The sequence below is a fragment of the Microtus oregoni genome, unplaced genomic scaffold, assembly GCF_018167655.1.
Source record: "Microtus oregoni isolate MIOR12 unplaced genomic scaffold, Mior012 000013F_ref0000133, whole genome shotgun sequence".
NCBI lineage: Eukaryota > Metazoa > Chordata > Mammalia > Rodentia > Cricetidae > Microtus > Microtus oregoni.
The window spans coordinates 6,219,740-6,235,460 of NW_024543072.1; the positions used below are offsets into that span (position 1 = coordinate 6,219,740).

At 45.3% G+C, this 15,721-nt stretch overlaps 1 protein-coding gene across 4 annotated transcripts in view; it reads right to left on the bottom strand.

The window, feature by feature from the left end:
• The window catches only part of Arhgef3 (Rho guanine nucleotide exchange factor 3), a 283,256-nt gene that overhangs the window by 41,758 nt on the left and 225,777 nt on the right, over window positions 1-15,721 (bottom strand). For all 4 annotated transcript variants that reach the window (XM_041662549.1, XM_041662551.1, XM_041662550.1 and 1 more), the window contains one exon: window positions 3,293-3,400. In XM_041662549.1, coding sequence (XP_041518483.1) covers window positions 3,293-3,400 — 108 coding nt within the window. The remainder of the gene's footprint in view (window positions 1-3,292; window positions 3,401-15,721) is intronic.

Consider the following 15,721-nt stretch of genomic DNA (forward strand, 5'->3'; position numbering starts at 1 on the left):
TGGTGAAACCTCTTGAAATTGGATCCTGAGCTGCCCCTGGGGCCCACTCCTCCTCTTCATCCTCCCTGCTCCATTGGCTACGTCAGCACTTTCTCCCTTTTTAGCTGGCAAGGGAAGCAATGAAGTGAGAAGGCAATGAGCAGGATACCAGCTTAGTAAACAATGCTCAGAAGCTTACACTGCATGTCCCAAGGGAGCAAGCTGGCATTCACCATCCTCTCAGATCATCCCATGAGCATGGTGTTCAAATACAAGGCTGGAGGTGTTTTCCTATCCACTAACCTCTTCCCTTCAAATACCATATTGTTCAATTCTATATTTTTATGTGCATAACCATTATGAATAACTTTTCTATTTCTGTTCCATGTATACAGCCTAGTGTTAGCTATTTATCATGACAGTTAAAAAAGATCAGCAGAAATTTATTTTGTAAGAGAAAAATATCTCTGAAGATTTAGAAGACAATTTTAACATGGCAGACCCTCCCTCGGGTCTGGATGTCTCATCCTTGCTTGGTCTCAGTCTGCTGGTTTTCAGACATCGCTTAATTAATTACTTTCTTTCCCAGTTCTCTAGGTCAATGTACATTTCTAAGATGATCAACTTTTTACTATAGTGTTTCCTGTGCAGGACCCCTAGGAATCAGAAGAAAAAAAAATAAAGATAGCCTGGGAAATCTAAAGAAAAACGGTGAAGTATGAAATCAGGATGGGCTACAGGGGAGGATACAGTGTTCTTGAAACACAAACATAAAGGTTGACAAGCCAGACAAGGCACTAACAGGGACCAACAGCTCCAAGGGCAATTGTAGAGTAGGCTAGCTACTTGACCCTAGCTTGTTACTGTCATGTGGCAAAGTGAAGCCCAGCCCTGCCATGAATCTACCAGAAGGCAACTCCATCCTGAGAAAGAAACCCAGACACAGGAAGAGTCCTGTGCAAGGTGAAGGCTCACTTGATACTTGTAGAACGAGTGAGGCCCTCCCTGGCATAAGGTGAACTTCCTGCGAGAAACAGTAGCAAGAGAGGCCATTAGTATAGAGACCCAACATCAAGGGATGAAATAGCACACAGTGAGCTATTGACTCTCACTACTGAACCAAGGCTGGAGAGGAAAGGGTCAAACACAGTTGACAGTCTAAAGACTTTTCAAAATGCAGAACTCAGCAAAAGACCAGATGTGTAGGACTCAGGTGATAATGAATCTTCCAGGAAAAGCCCACAGTGAAGTCGTCCAGAGGGCGGAGACACTGGCCACAAGGGACAGTAGGCAAACACATCTTTCTCTGCTTGCTCTGCAGGCTGACTCCAGCAAAATCTTATTTTCTTTCTCTGTTCTTCCCACTAAGAGACCAGAGGATAACCAAAAGTCCACAGTCCCAGGTACTGAGACAGATGGAGCCAAACCCAGACCTAACTGGGTGGTTAAGATATTCATTCATGATTGACAGCAGAGTCAACAGAGAGGTGGGTATAGGGGGGCAAGTGGTAGGGAGGGATGGCATCACAGGGCTGCGGTGCATACCTCAAACAGTAAGGAAGCAGGGATGCAAAGGGCTGTAGGAGAAGCTCAAAGCCTTCTCAGGTAATAACTGTCAGCATGAGGTATGTCTCTGGGTCAATCACTTCAACCTCTCCGGTGTGAAAGCTTTGTTTTGCTACAAAAACTTCTGCTTAAGCTCCATGGTTACCTAAATTCTTTCCTTTGAGAAGATAAGAACCAAGGAGAAATCTTCACCTGGAAGCATCTGTCCAGGCAACAATTTTCTTAAACGTTCAAGGTCAAGATAAAAACATTGCTAAACACAAGTACGCAAGACAAATTAGAAATGGCAGGATCGACTTGCTTAGCTGTGCTGCATGAGACCTCATGGGTTGACTTTTGTGGGATTCAGTCTAAAAGGATATTTTTATGATTACAAATTGGTTCCAAGGCTGTGGCTAGATCCCAACCTTCATTTCAAAAGGCAAGCTACAGTAAGAGGTTAAAGAATAGGCTTGGTGAGAAGGATCTCTGTGAGTTCGAGACCAGCCTGGTCTACAGAGCTAGTTCCAGGACAGGCTCCAAAGCTACATGGAAACCCTGGTGAAATGGCTCAGTGGGTAAAGGCACTTGCTGCCCAGTTTGGTGGCCATGTTCAATCCCTGGAAGCTTCACAGTGGGAGGAGAGAACTGACTCCTCCCAAGCTGTCTTCTGACCTCCCCATAAGCATCACGGCACATACATGCCTCCCCTCTCCACACGCATGCACACACACACACACAAAATAAAAATATAACGGTGCTTGAAAACAACTTGTTAACTAAAAATTACTACTGTAGACAATACTCACTACATAGCTAGTCATAACTAAAGGCTCTTGAATTTATTATCTCATAAATCTTCACAATTATTCTACAAAGGAGCTATGGCCTTTTATAAGCCACAGTGGTGACTGTGTGATAAATTTACCTCTAAGGAATAAAAGCAAGACTTAGAAACATTAAGTTGTCTGCGCAAGATTGGCAGTCTCCAAACAGAGACCCGGAGTCAGAACCAAGACACTTCGGGGCTTCTGTTTAACCCGGAGGTCGACAAACATTTTCTGTAAATAGACAGGCACAGCTGTGTCCAAATCAAGCTCCTTATAGACTTCAAAATTAGAATTTCCTGTGGTTCCCACATATAAGAAATACCACCCTGGCTGGGCAGTGGTTGCACATGCCTTTAATCCCAGCACTCAGGAGGCAGAGGCAGGTGAATCTCTGTGAGTTCGAGGTCAGCATGGTCTATAAAAGCTAGTTCCAGGATAGCTAGGACTGTTACACAGAGAAACCCTGTCTCAAAAAAAAAAAAAAAGTAGAAACCATCATTAGTTCATGAGACATGAACAAAGAGGTGACAGGGTGACAGATGTTTCCCCCCATCCCCCACACCTCGCTGACCCTGGTTGAAACCACCAAGTTCTGCTACCATCCAGCTCATACCACATGGTGATATCTCAGGAGTTCAGAAACGTTGCTGGGCAAAACCAGTAAGAGTGTTAAGAGTACATTCCAGAAAGTGCAACTGTGAGGAAAACCGAAGAGAAGTGGCCCTGACTCTGCCTGACCGGGGTTACAACTTGCACACACCTTCTCCCCTGCACCCTTCATCTGCACGTCTCTACAGTAGCAGGATGATGCAGGTCGGCCTGAAACCAACAGACATTGTGGACACAAGCACAGCATAGCTTTCTGCAACCCAAGTTCACGCTCCCTTTCCTGCAAGGTTTGATTGGTTTGATTGCAACCCAAGTCCACGCTCCCTTACCTGCAAGGTTTGGCTGAAGCGCTTTAACGGTGTGGTCTTCACAGGTGGGATGAGGTTTGCTAGTGACGTGACTCTTGAAAGGGGTTTGACCCTTTTATTACTAGGTTCCTGTAGAGTTAGAAAAAAAAAAGAGGACAATGTTAAAGCCGATCTTGGATATATCTGCCACATCACATCCATCCTGCTCCATGGTAGAGTGATCTATAGACCGTGAACAGTGAGTGCCCTAGCATCTACATGGGTGAGCTGGCTGAGCAGTCAGAGAAGAGAAGCGACAAGAGATGCAGACAGAGGCAGAAGGGTAAGGATCCACCCTGCTCCCCCATCCCCATATCCAGCACCCCCCATCAGTGATTGTTTCATTCAGAGCTTCCACTCAGTGGACCCCTTCTTCCGTTGCTGGAGAGAGAAGCCAGCCAAGGTCTCCCAGCCAAGGACCTTGCCAGGCAGTGGCGTGTCTTTTGCTGCTTCTGGCTTCTTGCTTTAAAAACCCTTCCCAGCCGGGCGGTGGTGGCGCAAGCCTTTAATCCCAGCACTGCGGAGGCAGAGGCAGGCAGATCTCACACCTTGCTAGAGCCATTCTTCTGTATGGTTTATCTATTCATTTTTTTGAAAGTACAAAGATTGCTTTTAATTCATCAAGTAAAAACCTATTTTTAAAGCATTTACTACTCTCTCTGTATGTAGAGGAAGGGTCAGAGGAGGGTTTTCCAGAGTTGTCTCTCTTCTCCCATCATGTGGATCCCAGGCTGTCCGTCTTAGTGGCAAGCACACTAATTCACTGGGACATCGAACCAGCTCCAAATAGTCTTTTTATAATAAGTTTTATTCCTAGGATCATAACAAAGTATCTTTGTGGTTACAATAATGGAGAAACACATGTTAAAATTCGTAAAATATCGAATGGCAAAAGAAAATGTACAGGGAGAAATTTGCATCATGGGTATTGGTTCCATACTATTTATAGCCACACATTTTCAAAGTCACCTCCACACAAACATCCTGTAAGTGACTCCAGAGCTGGCTGGCTGAGGAGAGAGGGTGGCTCCCTATTCCAAAGGACACTAGTCAGGAAAGCAAACACTTTGCAAGAGAAAGAGAACAGTTACCCCCATTTTCCTAAGCTCCATCTGACCTGTAAATGCCAAATCAGCCAGTTGCAACAGACTTCAACCAATCAATCACTACGGGAGCCTCTTGTCCCCCTCCCCCCCCCATACACCCAAGGTGTTCATCTTTCCTTTTTATCCACTGTTCTAAAAGTTTGGAGGGTTGAGCTGGGATTTCCAATTCTTCAGGGGATTCCTACAGATGTTTGGAGAAGTCCTTCCTGAATCTGGAACCCGGCTGGGAGGTTTTCATGTCATCTGATGCCCTTGCCAGTCTCAGAAATTAGAAGTGCCCTCTTAAGACTCACTCTACTTGCTGACATTTTAAGTAGAAAAAAATTTAAACTTATAGACATTTAAAACAATTTCATGGTGCCAGAGAGTGAGCTGCGAGTTCATAATGCAGTCAGTTGCTTTTCTAGGACAGGATGGACACGGCTGCCAGGAACCTCTCTGACTTTTGGGCACGCTAAATGAGCCGACAGCAGACAATCCTTGAAACATTAGAGAGGCTGAGTTTTAAAATGCAATAGGTGAATTTCCTAACATGAGAGACTGCACTACAAAGGATGGGGGTACTGACAAGAAAGGTCCAAAAGCTGTCTGCATCCAGGTGGTGACGTCCTTCAGGATGCACCTTGCCCAGTTCCTGGTCATCAGTGCCTGAACGATAATTTTTAAAATCTGCCCCCCCCCTTTACATCATATCTGCACCCTCAGCATACTGAGTCCACACATGCATGTGCACATGCAGCCTCTTAAGCACTCCCTGAATTTCCCTAAATGCTCCTACTTTCGTCTAAAGGCCAGGGTTGCGCTATCGTTCCCTTTGGCGGCATAAACTGCATATTACTACAATATAGTCCTAGGGGGAAAGGGCTTGGTCTCGGATAATCCTGCATACACCTTGGAGCCCAGAGAGCCAGGAGTCTCATTTCCATAGCTAAAGCTGTATCAGAATGGAGAGGTCGCAGGGTGAAAGCAGCTGCTGGTCTTGCTTTAAAGCAGGGCAGGGAATGCACTTGGCTGGCTCCGGGAGACCTAGCTCTGCTCGGCCTTGCGTGGATGTCTGACTTTGTTGCCAGTTTAGATGGCCCACTTATGGATCTCCATTATCCATACAGCTATAGGATACATAGTCAATGCCAACACTGGCCCAGCACAGGGATGCTTCATGGAATGGTAGTCAGAACTGTTTCACTGACACATGGCCTCCAAGGGAGTCAACAGCAGGCTGCACTTTGGTGATCTGACATTCCTAAGCCAAGAGGAATGAACCAGAAGCCACCCTGTGTTTTCATGCTGTGATCCAACAATGCAGGCAGGTGCAACTTCAGAACTTAAATACTTACAGGTTATAGGATCTAAGTGGAGGGGGAGGTAGGCTTTATGTCTGACCCGTACGAGCGAAATATGAATTATGGTGCTATCCTTGAGGGCTGCTGTGAGAATAAGAGATTAAAAACAATTCTTGGCCTAATTCGATTTTTCCTTTCCATTTATTCAGTCTGTCTCCAGCTACATCTTACTACTGTCTAAAGGGTCCTCTGAGAAAATAATTCCAGATTCTAAGTAAATAGCATTACTGAGAATAAGCAAACGCAATACTGAGGATGTTTTTTGGTTTGCAGGAAGACGATAGAACATAGCCTGCAGAGAGCCTGTCTGGTCCAACAACGCGCACTGCCAGACCATGCTGGGCAAGGCCAGTGCCACACCCAGCACAAAATGTACTGTTTCCAGTGCACACATCACCACCGCGGGATCCGAAGGGCAGGCAGGAAGGCCCATCACTAAAGAACTCTTAAAGGGTGTGTGTGGGGAGGGAGGGGGTGAGGTAGTAAGTTTGAATAGCAAAAGTTCTGTTTAATCTTTTCTAGGCTTTATTGCTTTGTTACACTAATTAGGACTGCCTATACGGTGTTTATTACAAGTTAGATAAGTACACTAGTCTAATTGCTGATTCTAAATAAAGTTTTGCATAGTCCAGGCTGGCCTAGAACTATGTAGTGGAGGCTGATCTTGAATTCCTGTTTTCTTGCCATTAGTTCCCAAGGGTGGCACTGCAAATACATGTCACCAGGCTTAGCTCTCAAAGTGTTTAAAAATAAATAAAATAAAATACAAATATTTTAAAGAAATATTTATCTATGTGTTGTGGGAATTCATTCTCCCAACAGTTGTGGGGTACCGGCCTTAGGGCACGGCTTCTGTGTGTGGACAGGATCTCTTATAAGGAAGAGGAGGGTCTCTCTTGCTCCTATCTGGCAGGTCGGAGTAGAAGCAAACCTTATGGTTGTTCATATGGCAGCTGAACCCACAACAGCTTCCACCTTGTTCTGTATTTGTGAATCTGTATTTCCCGTTGAATCCCCAGAATAAAGACTTTTGTAAATTCTCGCATTAATCTACGTAAAACATTTTTATGTGTATGAATATTTGCCTGCAAATAGATACATATATTATGTATTTGTTTGGTGACCTTGGAAGCCAGAAGAGGATGCGAGATGCCTTGGAACTAGAGTTATGATATTGGGAACCAAACCTGGGTCTCTGCAAGAGCAGCAAGTGCTCCTGACTGCTGAACCAGATCTCCAACTACCTACTTGCCAAAGTGGCTGTTTTTAAACATTCATTTTGTGTTTATTGTACTTGATGAGAGCATGAAAGAGAGACCCTTTATCAAGTAGAGAAAGTTCTCTTGATATCAAGTTTGCTATGGATTTCTACCATGAATCAACATTGACTTTTATGCAAATTTTTTCTCTATTCAGAGAAAAGGGAGGAGAAAAAGAAGTAAAAGAAGTGGGGAGGTGTGGGTGGGAAAGAGAAAAAATATGGCCATATTTTCCCTAAAGAATTAATGAGCCAACTGCAAACAAAAGGGAATACAGCACGCTGTGTGACTGTACTTTTAACACGAGTTTTTCTTAATGTCTTTTTAAATTCGTTTGCTAGGGACGCACAGTGACCTTTCTATCCCCTACTCTGCCTCCTGAGATGTAAAAAGCAAAGCAGACGGTATCACGTAAGAAACTGCCTACCATAGCAACAGACTGCAGCACCGTTTCTCTCTTCTCTTCCTTCACTACAGTTCCACCGGAAAAGACCTACAGGGAACCTCATTTTCTCTGTTCTTCATTTTTCAGACAGAGTGGGGCTGGGCACAGTATGAAGACAGTGTATATCCATCATGTCTGCAGCTGCCCTGGGATCCCACCTTTACCGAACCACCACCACTCCCCAGGGGTGGCACAGGCACTTAGACCACATTACCGCAGGGCAAGGCAACGGCCCTGCTTCCGGCCAGGAGTCAGGCAGAGGTGAGAAGTGTTTGTGTCGGTGGTTGCCTCTGCCCGTGAGTTGAGAGGGTCACGTGAACAAACAGCTTTCAACCATTTTGACATGACAGGCCTTTGTAGAGCTCCAGCTGTGGGTGCTGGCGTTACCTCTGGTCCACCCTCCAACTCTCTAAGGAGGCTTTCATCACCCTCACGTTAAATACCAAGTTACCATCTCATGGTGACTGATTTCCAATAAATACATGATATCATACTAATACTGGCAACAGGCTCCTTTTTGTTGCTGCTGTTTTCAAGACAGGGTCTTATTATGTAGCTTTGGCTGACCTGGCACTCACTCTGTAGACCAGGCTAGCCTCCCACTCACAGAGACCGCTTACATCTGCCTCCCAAGTTCTGGGGTTAAAGGTTTTTGACTTTAAAGGCTACAGGGTCTTATCTCGGAGCTTAACATCTAAAAGTTACTAGTTTATTTCTCTCAACATGCTTTTAAGTTAATTACCTATCGTGCCCATTTGAAAGGTGAAGAAACCGAGGTCTCAGGTGATCGGCTGGATTAAAACCATCCAGTTGGATTAACAAAAAGTGGAAGGGGCGCCATAATCTAAGGCAGGCTGACATTAGAGCCATGGTTAGCAGCCTGGGGCCAGCTAACTTCTTCTGTAGAAGAGCAGAAAGTAAGGAGTTTAGACTCTGTGGAACATCCGGTCTCTGTCTTAAAATAAACATTTATTTCTTTTGCCAGATATCAATAATATACAAATTAACCAATATGGGTGTGGACCATTAAACACTTCATGGATGAACACAAAAATTCAAGTGTCATATAGTTTTTATGGCAGAAGCACTATTTTCCAACTATTAGAAACACATTATTTTTAACTCGAGTCTCACAGGAAGTGTGCCAGAGCTGACTGTTGCTGACATTGCTACTCGGTAGCCTTCAGCCTCAGAATGTGACAAACCTCAAGGTGACACCCCCAGGCATTGTACTTTCCCACAGGCACCCCGGGCCACATCACAAACTTGACTTGCAGTTTCTACCTAGGGCTGGACATGTAGGGTCCTCCCCTGACGAACAGGGGCTATGGTTGACTTTGTTTCCGCATGAGTAATCCCTATTCCAGTACATTTTACTTTCTAAGTAAATCAGTGCTGTGGAATATCCTTCACACTGTGTGAAGATACTTCGCTGTGATTGCTTTACTAAAGAGCTAAACGGCCAACAGCCAGGCAGGATTTTGGGGGCAGAGAGACGCTGGGAAGAAGAAGGGCGGAGTATCGAGGAGGACGCAGAGGAAGCAGCATGGGCTGTACAGAGTAAAGGTAATAAAGCTACACGGCAGCAAGCAAATTCATAGAAATGGTTTAACTTAATTACAAGAGCTAATTAGAAGCAAGTCTAAGGTATAGGCCAAACTTTTATAATTAATAATAAGTCTCCCTGTCACCACTGGGGAACTGACAGTCCTGACGAAAAAAAATCAGCCTAGAAATCAGTCCAAACATTATCAACTTCCTCTGGTGTGTGAATAAAGGCCATTTTAAACGACACAATCCCTTGGATCCACTTCACAATAAAATGAGGTTGGGGTGATTTGAGATGAAGAAAACAGGATGTACCACAGGTCGATTAACTGTCAAAAAGCACAGACTGCCACAGGTTGATAACCATCAGAAGCACAGTCTCAGCCGCAATCTTGCCTGCGGCAGAAAACGAAATTATCTTTTTTTAAAAAGAACTTTTTATAATGGACAGAAAATGATTCTAAAAAATGTATCATCAAAGGCAGAAGGGGGAAAGATGAGTCCCTGAGCTCATTCATAGAGCCCTGTGTGGAGGGGACTGGAAGCAGTCATCATCGGCACAGAAGAAACACCACCACCAAGCATCAGTAACTCAGTGAAGACACGCACTAGTGGGGCAATGGAAGCTGGGAGAGCTACGTTATGACATTGAAGTCAGGGAGGCACCAGTCCAGCTCCAGGCTCTCTGAGCCCTTTTCTATTACTGTTTTTTGTTCCATTTTGCTGTTGTTGTTGCTTCAGCTTTTATGAATTCACACACAGGCTCCTAATCACTACACTTCCTAAGATGATCTGACGGTGGTCAGCTGACTTCCTTTAGATGCACACAATAAAAAGAATCCCTTCAGAATCAGACTGCCCCCAGGCAGGAGTCCGCTGCCCCTGCCATATTTGTTTTAATCTGAAAACATGCTTTGCTTTCCCCATGTCTCCCCCCAAATCGGGCTTCTCTTTCCATCTCCACTCTTCTATGAAGGAGGAAATAAGGCCTCCCAGCTCCCCACCCTTTGGTGCCAATCAAACCAGTGTAAAGTTCATCCCCGTCCTCTTCTTAGTGCCCCAAACTGCTCACACTGATTGACAGTTTATGCTCAAGACAAGACTTCCAGGTCGCACCTACTCTTGCCAAGGCCTTCCCTGCCTGTCAGTGGCTGTCCTTCACCACTAGCTGACACTTGTACTGGCTCTCTTCCCACCAAGCCATAAGCTCTACTTCCAACAGCCCTGTTTCTCCCCTTAGAGGACAGTGACAACTTGCTTCATAGCTTGTCCTTCCAAGGATTGCTAATACCTCCCCTCTCATGTTGATGCTTTCTGGATAAAGTAGATGTGAATGGGCTATATACTGTACATCAATCAGTTGTCTATCTTAGTCTGGCTCTTATATTTCCTATGTCATTCACAATTTCTTCAAGGGGAAATAGGGGAATAACCACACAATGCTTATAAAGAACTCCGTGGGAAACAGCTGTCTTTTATTGGGGCCTCGAGTCTGCGGCAGTCACTGGACTTAGAGCTCTTCATGGTATGCTCATGGTATCTTAAGAACGTCCCTCATGGCATTATCCTCATCCTCCAGATTAGTCCACAGATGTCTAGGGACCGTAAAGACCACCATGAGGTCACATACCTCAGACAGCAAAGGCAAATGTGGACAATACACCTCTGCTCTGCTATTCCATCTTGCAGATGATGGCACACATGCCATGGGGTTTGTGACTAGCACATACTCAGTGAACAGGACTGGGAAACTGGTATGTCTTTTATGACCCTTCTCCATTTCTGCCAAGAAAAGGTGAACTTAACAGTCCACTATGTATATTCTTTTTCAAAAAATTGACACTGAAATAATTTTAGATTCATAGTCAAGTTGCAAAGACAGTACAGGGCGTTTCCTAAGCCTTTTACCAAACCTCCTCTCATGTTCATGCCATACACAACCAAGGACATTTATCAGAACAAAGAAGCTAGCATTGGTACAACACCATGAGCTAAATGTTAGGGGAGTCACTGGGATTCGCTGCACTTCCCACTACTGTCCTGTTTCTCTTCTAGGACCCAGTTTGAAATCCCACATTAATTATATTCCATTGCCTCATCCTTCACGATCTCCCCCAGCCAGGGACAGGTCCCCACAAACAGCGCTCTCGCTACCTCACAGCACAATGCTGCAGCTGTCTAGCTGAGACTTCAGAGGCGTACTGGCCAGTTGCTTTACAGATGCCTCTCGGTGGAGCAGTGTGAGGTTTCCTCCTGACGAGGTTTAGAAACTTTGCTGCTTGTATTTCAGTGAGAGTGCATCAGAAGGGTGCGCCTTAGCATATTACATCGAAGGGGACATGATGTTGTGAGGCCTGGTTACCAGTGATGTCAACTTGGACATTTGGTTATAGTGTTATATTTGGTGAGTGAACCCCCCACAAAAATACACAGACACATATATTCCAGGTACCTATGAAAATGTACACACAAGCTCTAAACATACTGTCTGTGAATGTGGCCTTATTGGGACCTAGGATCTTTGTAAATAAATCAAGATGAGGTCATACTAGTCAGAGTCCAATCACAGATGTCTTTATATGAAGGGAAGATTTAGACAGAGACACAGAGATATAGACACATAAAGACAGAGAGGGGAACACACAAGCCAGAGAAAAGCAGAAGAAGCAGGGAAGCAGTCCTGGGCAGGCTCAGGGGATACCTTGCTATCAGTTATTTTGTCTCCAGAACAGAGACACAATACATGGGTGCTTAAGCCTTATGGGTCTTTGTCACAGGAGCCAGGAAACTAGCGTGGCGTCCGTGGATTTCCCTATGGTGAAAGTGCCACCGGCACGTTTATAATTAACGCGTTTGTTGGAGAGAGTATTTGTTTAACCTAGTAAGTGCAAAGTGGGCTTCCCTGAAACCTGCAGTATCATTTCTCAGGGAGTGTCTCCCAGCTGCAAAAGGAAAGCCAAAGTGAGCCCTGACAGAGTCCCAAGAGCCAATGTTAGCTGTGGCTGGACGGAAGGGGGCAGGAGAGGGGATGAGCATGCAAGGCAGGATGACAAGAGGCATGGGCAGGACGCACAGGTTGCAAAAAGGAGACCTTGGAACGGTTTAAACAACAGAGGAGTGGGGCTCGAGGGCAATTAGAGAAGGTTCTTGGAGCTGGCGAGTTTCCCTTACTTTGTTGAAAACAAAAAGACAATAATGAAATAATTGTTCGTCATTCCAAAATTTCCACTATTATTCTTTATCCTGCTCTCTTTCCCTTGGCACATAGTTAATTAGACGGGTGTCGTCTGTTACCAGAAGATGAAAGGCAAATCACAAAACCCAAATTCCAGAGGAAACCTGGCTTCATTGGCTAAACAAGTGACACGGGCTTCAGAATGATTGGTTTTGAACCTACAAGATGGCAGCCGGTCTTCAAACTCAGCTCAGAACTCTAACTTTCCTTTACAGATGTTGATCCATGATTTCGACAGGGATTCTGGGCTTTCTCAAGCATCCCAACAGAGCCAGGAAGGATCCCCTATAGCTTTGGACTAGCTGATCTCCACAGAGAGGAGACCACACCCTTGTTTGTTCTTGCCAGCTGTGAGTCTGGCTGCCTGCCCTGCGCTGGGCACACAGGGAAACTGCATTTCCCCTTTAAGGAATGGCTTGATTCTTTCTTTCGTGTTGGGTATTAGGAGGAAAACACCCCAATTTCCTTCTTACAAAGAAAAACAAAACACTGAAAAGCTAGGGTTTGTTTGTTTTGTTTTTGCTAATGAGGGGAACAAGGAGAGCCAGGAGAAATAATATCCCAGGAGCACACTGGATCAGATCAGGTTCATGCTGCACTGTGGTCAGGCTGCCACATAGCTGGGCCAAGGTGCTGAAGAGTCTTCCCACCTTTGATTGCAGAAACATTCAAAGGTAGATGACAGGCCAGGTGTGGTGGCGCACACCTTTAATCCCAGCGCTCGCTAGGCAGAGGCAAGTATGATCTCTGAGTTCGAGACCAACCTGGTCTATAGAGTGAATTCCAGGACAGCCAGGGCTACACAGAGAAACCCTGTCTCAAGACAAAACAAGTAGATGATAGGAAAGTTATAGCAGAACCATTGATTAAGGGTCATAAAACTGGATCTATAGGGGCTTAAGGTACATAATGGTGGCAGAGCGTGCCTTCAACATGCTTGAGCTCCTGGATTCAATACCCATCACACACACACAAAAGATAGACAGAAAGAAAACGAAATTAAAAAATCAAAAATGAAACCGCTAAAACACAGCCCCCTCCCCCACTGTGAGCATGCTAAGGCTGAAGAAAGGACATTCATCTTCTGTGCATCCTGCTTCCTGCAGCACACAGCCTCCCAAACCCATCCGCAGCTATGGGCTAGCACTGGCCTGGGAGGCAGCTGCTTTTGGAGAGACTTGGTTAGCGAGTAGACATCAAGACAGCTGGCTGAACTCAGAGAGTCCCATCCAAACGCTTCCCATCCAGTGCAAGAAAACAAACAAAAACAAAACAGTAAGGAAAGAAAAGAACACATTTGCTAGGAGAACTTCTGTGGTCTTTGGCTTCCTTCAAGTCCAAACGACACTGGCAAAGTATTTACAGCACTCTTGTGTTTGAATAAACTCAGAGGCAAAACGCAGGAGAAGTGGTGGCTGGAGAAAGTGAGGAGGGAGCCATTCTCATTCCATGTACCCCGGAGAAGCAAGTCGTTTCTAACAAACACTGAGGGGAAATGTCCAGCATGATGGTTTGTTTCTGAAGGAAGAATCTGAATTTACTAAGATTATTATTTTTGTCTTTCTTTTTTGAAGCTAAAGACTGAACCCAGGACCTTGCGCTTGCTAGGCAAGCACTCTACCACTGAGCTAAGTCCCCAACCCCTATTATTATTATTATTTTGATAAAGAGTCTCACTATGCAGCTCAATCTGGTCCCAAACAAGGGTCCTTCTCTTCCCTCCGCGTCTGTCCTAACACTACACTATGCTACATGCGTCCCCCTGCCCAGCTTAAATTATTGCCTCAATTCTCATTTTCATTGAAGTTTTGGCCCCATTTTGGAAAAGTGTAATGTTCTTCTTGTCTGCCACAAGGACATTCATTTTTTTGCTGAATGAAGGTTTATGGGCTTGGGGGTTAGGGGATGTTAAAAAAGAAAGAACTTTGGAAAATAACTCCATAAAATATGGGCCTGTCACAGAGCTGGAGCAGGCAGCAGCACAGGTCACTCACACAGCCTCTCAGGAGTGCCAGGAAAATAAAACAGCAGCACTGTTTCAGACTGCGGCACTGGCCAAGGCCCGCACTCCTCAATTACTTTCAAAGTTATTCATTTTAGTCAACATGAGAAGGGTAAGTCAACATTTGTCCTGGCAGCAAGCCCACATTTGTTATTTTATTAGTCTGCTACTGGCTAAATTGGCCCGAGATTAAACACATACAATAAATAGCCCTAAAATATTGGAGTTTAGCAGAAAACCACATTCGCGTTCTCTTACACAGGATGTTACTATTACTTAACTCTAGGCAGAAGGAGAAACACACACCCACACCCTGTAAGTTCCTTTCAGCTAGTGCCAGCCCCTATAGCCTGAAGCTCTTCTTGGTCATGCCCAGACTTGGTTCTACAGACTTTCAGAGAAAGAGGAAGCCAAATAGTTAGGTCTCTCAGCAGTCCCCAGCTACACATCTGCCTTCCCAACTTCAAGCAGAACTTTTTACTTTGCTGAGGCAGACAGGGCCCAGAATCTTAGAACTGTGTCACACTTCAGGAATCCGACAAAACAGGAGGCCTGCCAGCGAGGCTGTGTTCCTGAGCTGTAAACCACGGGAAGGTCAACCTGGCACACAAAGATGCAGCGCATTTGGGGCATGAATGCTACAGAAGTGATGTGTCCAGCATGCTATTCCCACCCCAGGTCTGAGAAACGGGGTTTGGTCCTGGCTCGACGAAACCAACAGGGCACCTAGGAGATAGCAAGGGTAGCCTGATCACTGCCACTGGGTCTTGAGGAAGGTCCCTGTGGCTTTGGAGTTCCTTAGTTACTTCCTACTGACTTCTTGGAACTTGTGGGTGGGATTTAGTTCTGTTCTTGTTTATCCCCGCTGAAGGGACATCCTGGCTCCCATTCCCACCCCTCTGGGCTGGGTAGGAGAAAAAGCTGCACTGAGGCTTCCATCCTTGCTTCAGAGTTGAGGAAGCTGGTGTGTACAAATCTCAGGACTACTGTGAGGATGTTTTGTGAGCTCCCTCAGAGCTTAGGAATGACTCAAAAGCCTCTGTCGAACATAACACAGTTCCTATCACTTTCACCAAAGAATCCATCAATTCTTTGCAAAGTATCCATGGATAAATATGAACCAAACTTTCTGGCCAGAGACCAGTATTTTCTAACCTTGAGCCAATCACGTAACCTCCTCTGGCTTGGTTTGCTAGCTGTGAAGACGTGCAATGCCCTCTTAGGGCTGTGAATGTGTACTTCGGTGTGAGCCCCCAGATAAGACCAGAGTTCTAGCCTAGTCCAAAGCCCAAGAAGCAGCATGCTTTCTCCTCCAGCCTGTTCTTCAGCCCACGGCCATCTCCAAAGCTTTCCACTGTCATACCACTGACATGTTCCGGCCACATATTTTTCATTCCACATTCCTGCCTTCTCCTTCCTGTGGCTTTATTATCTGTTCATTAAAACTCTGGTTGGACAGAGGAAAACTGGGAG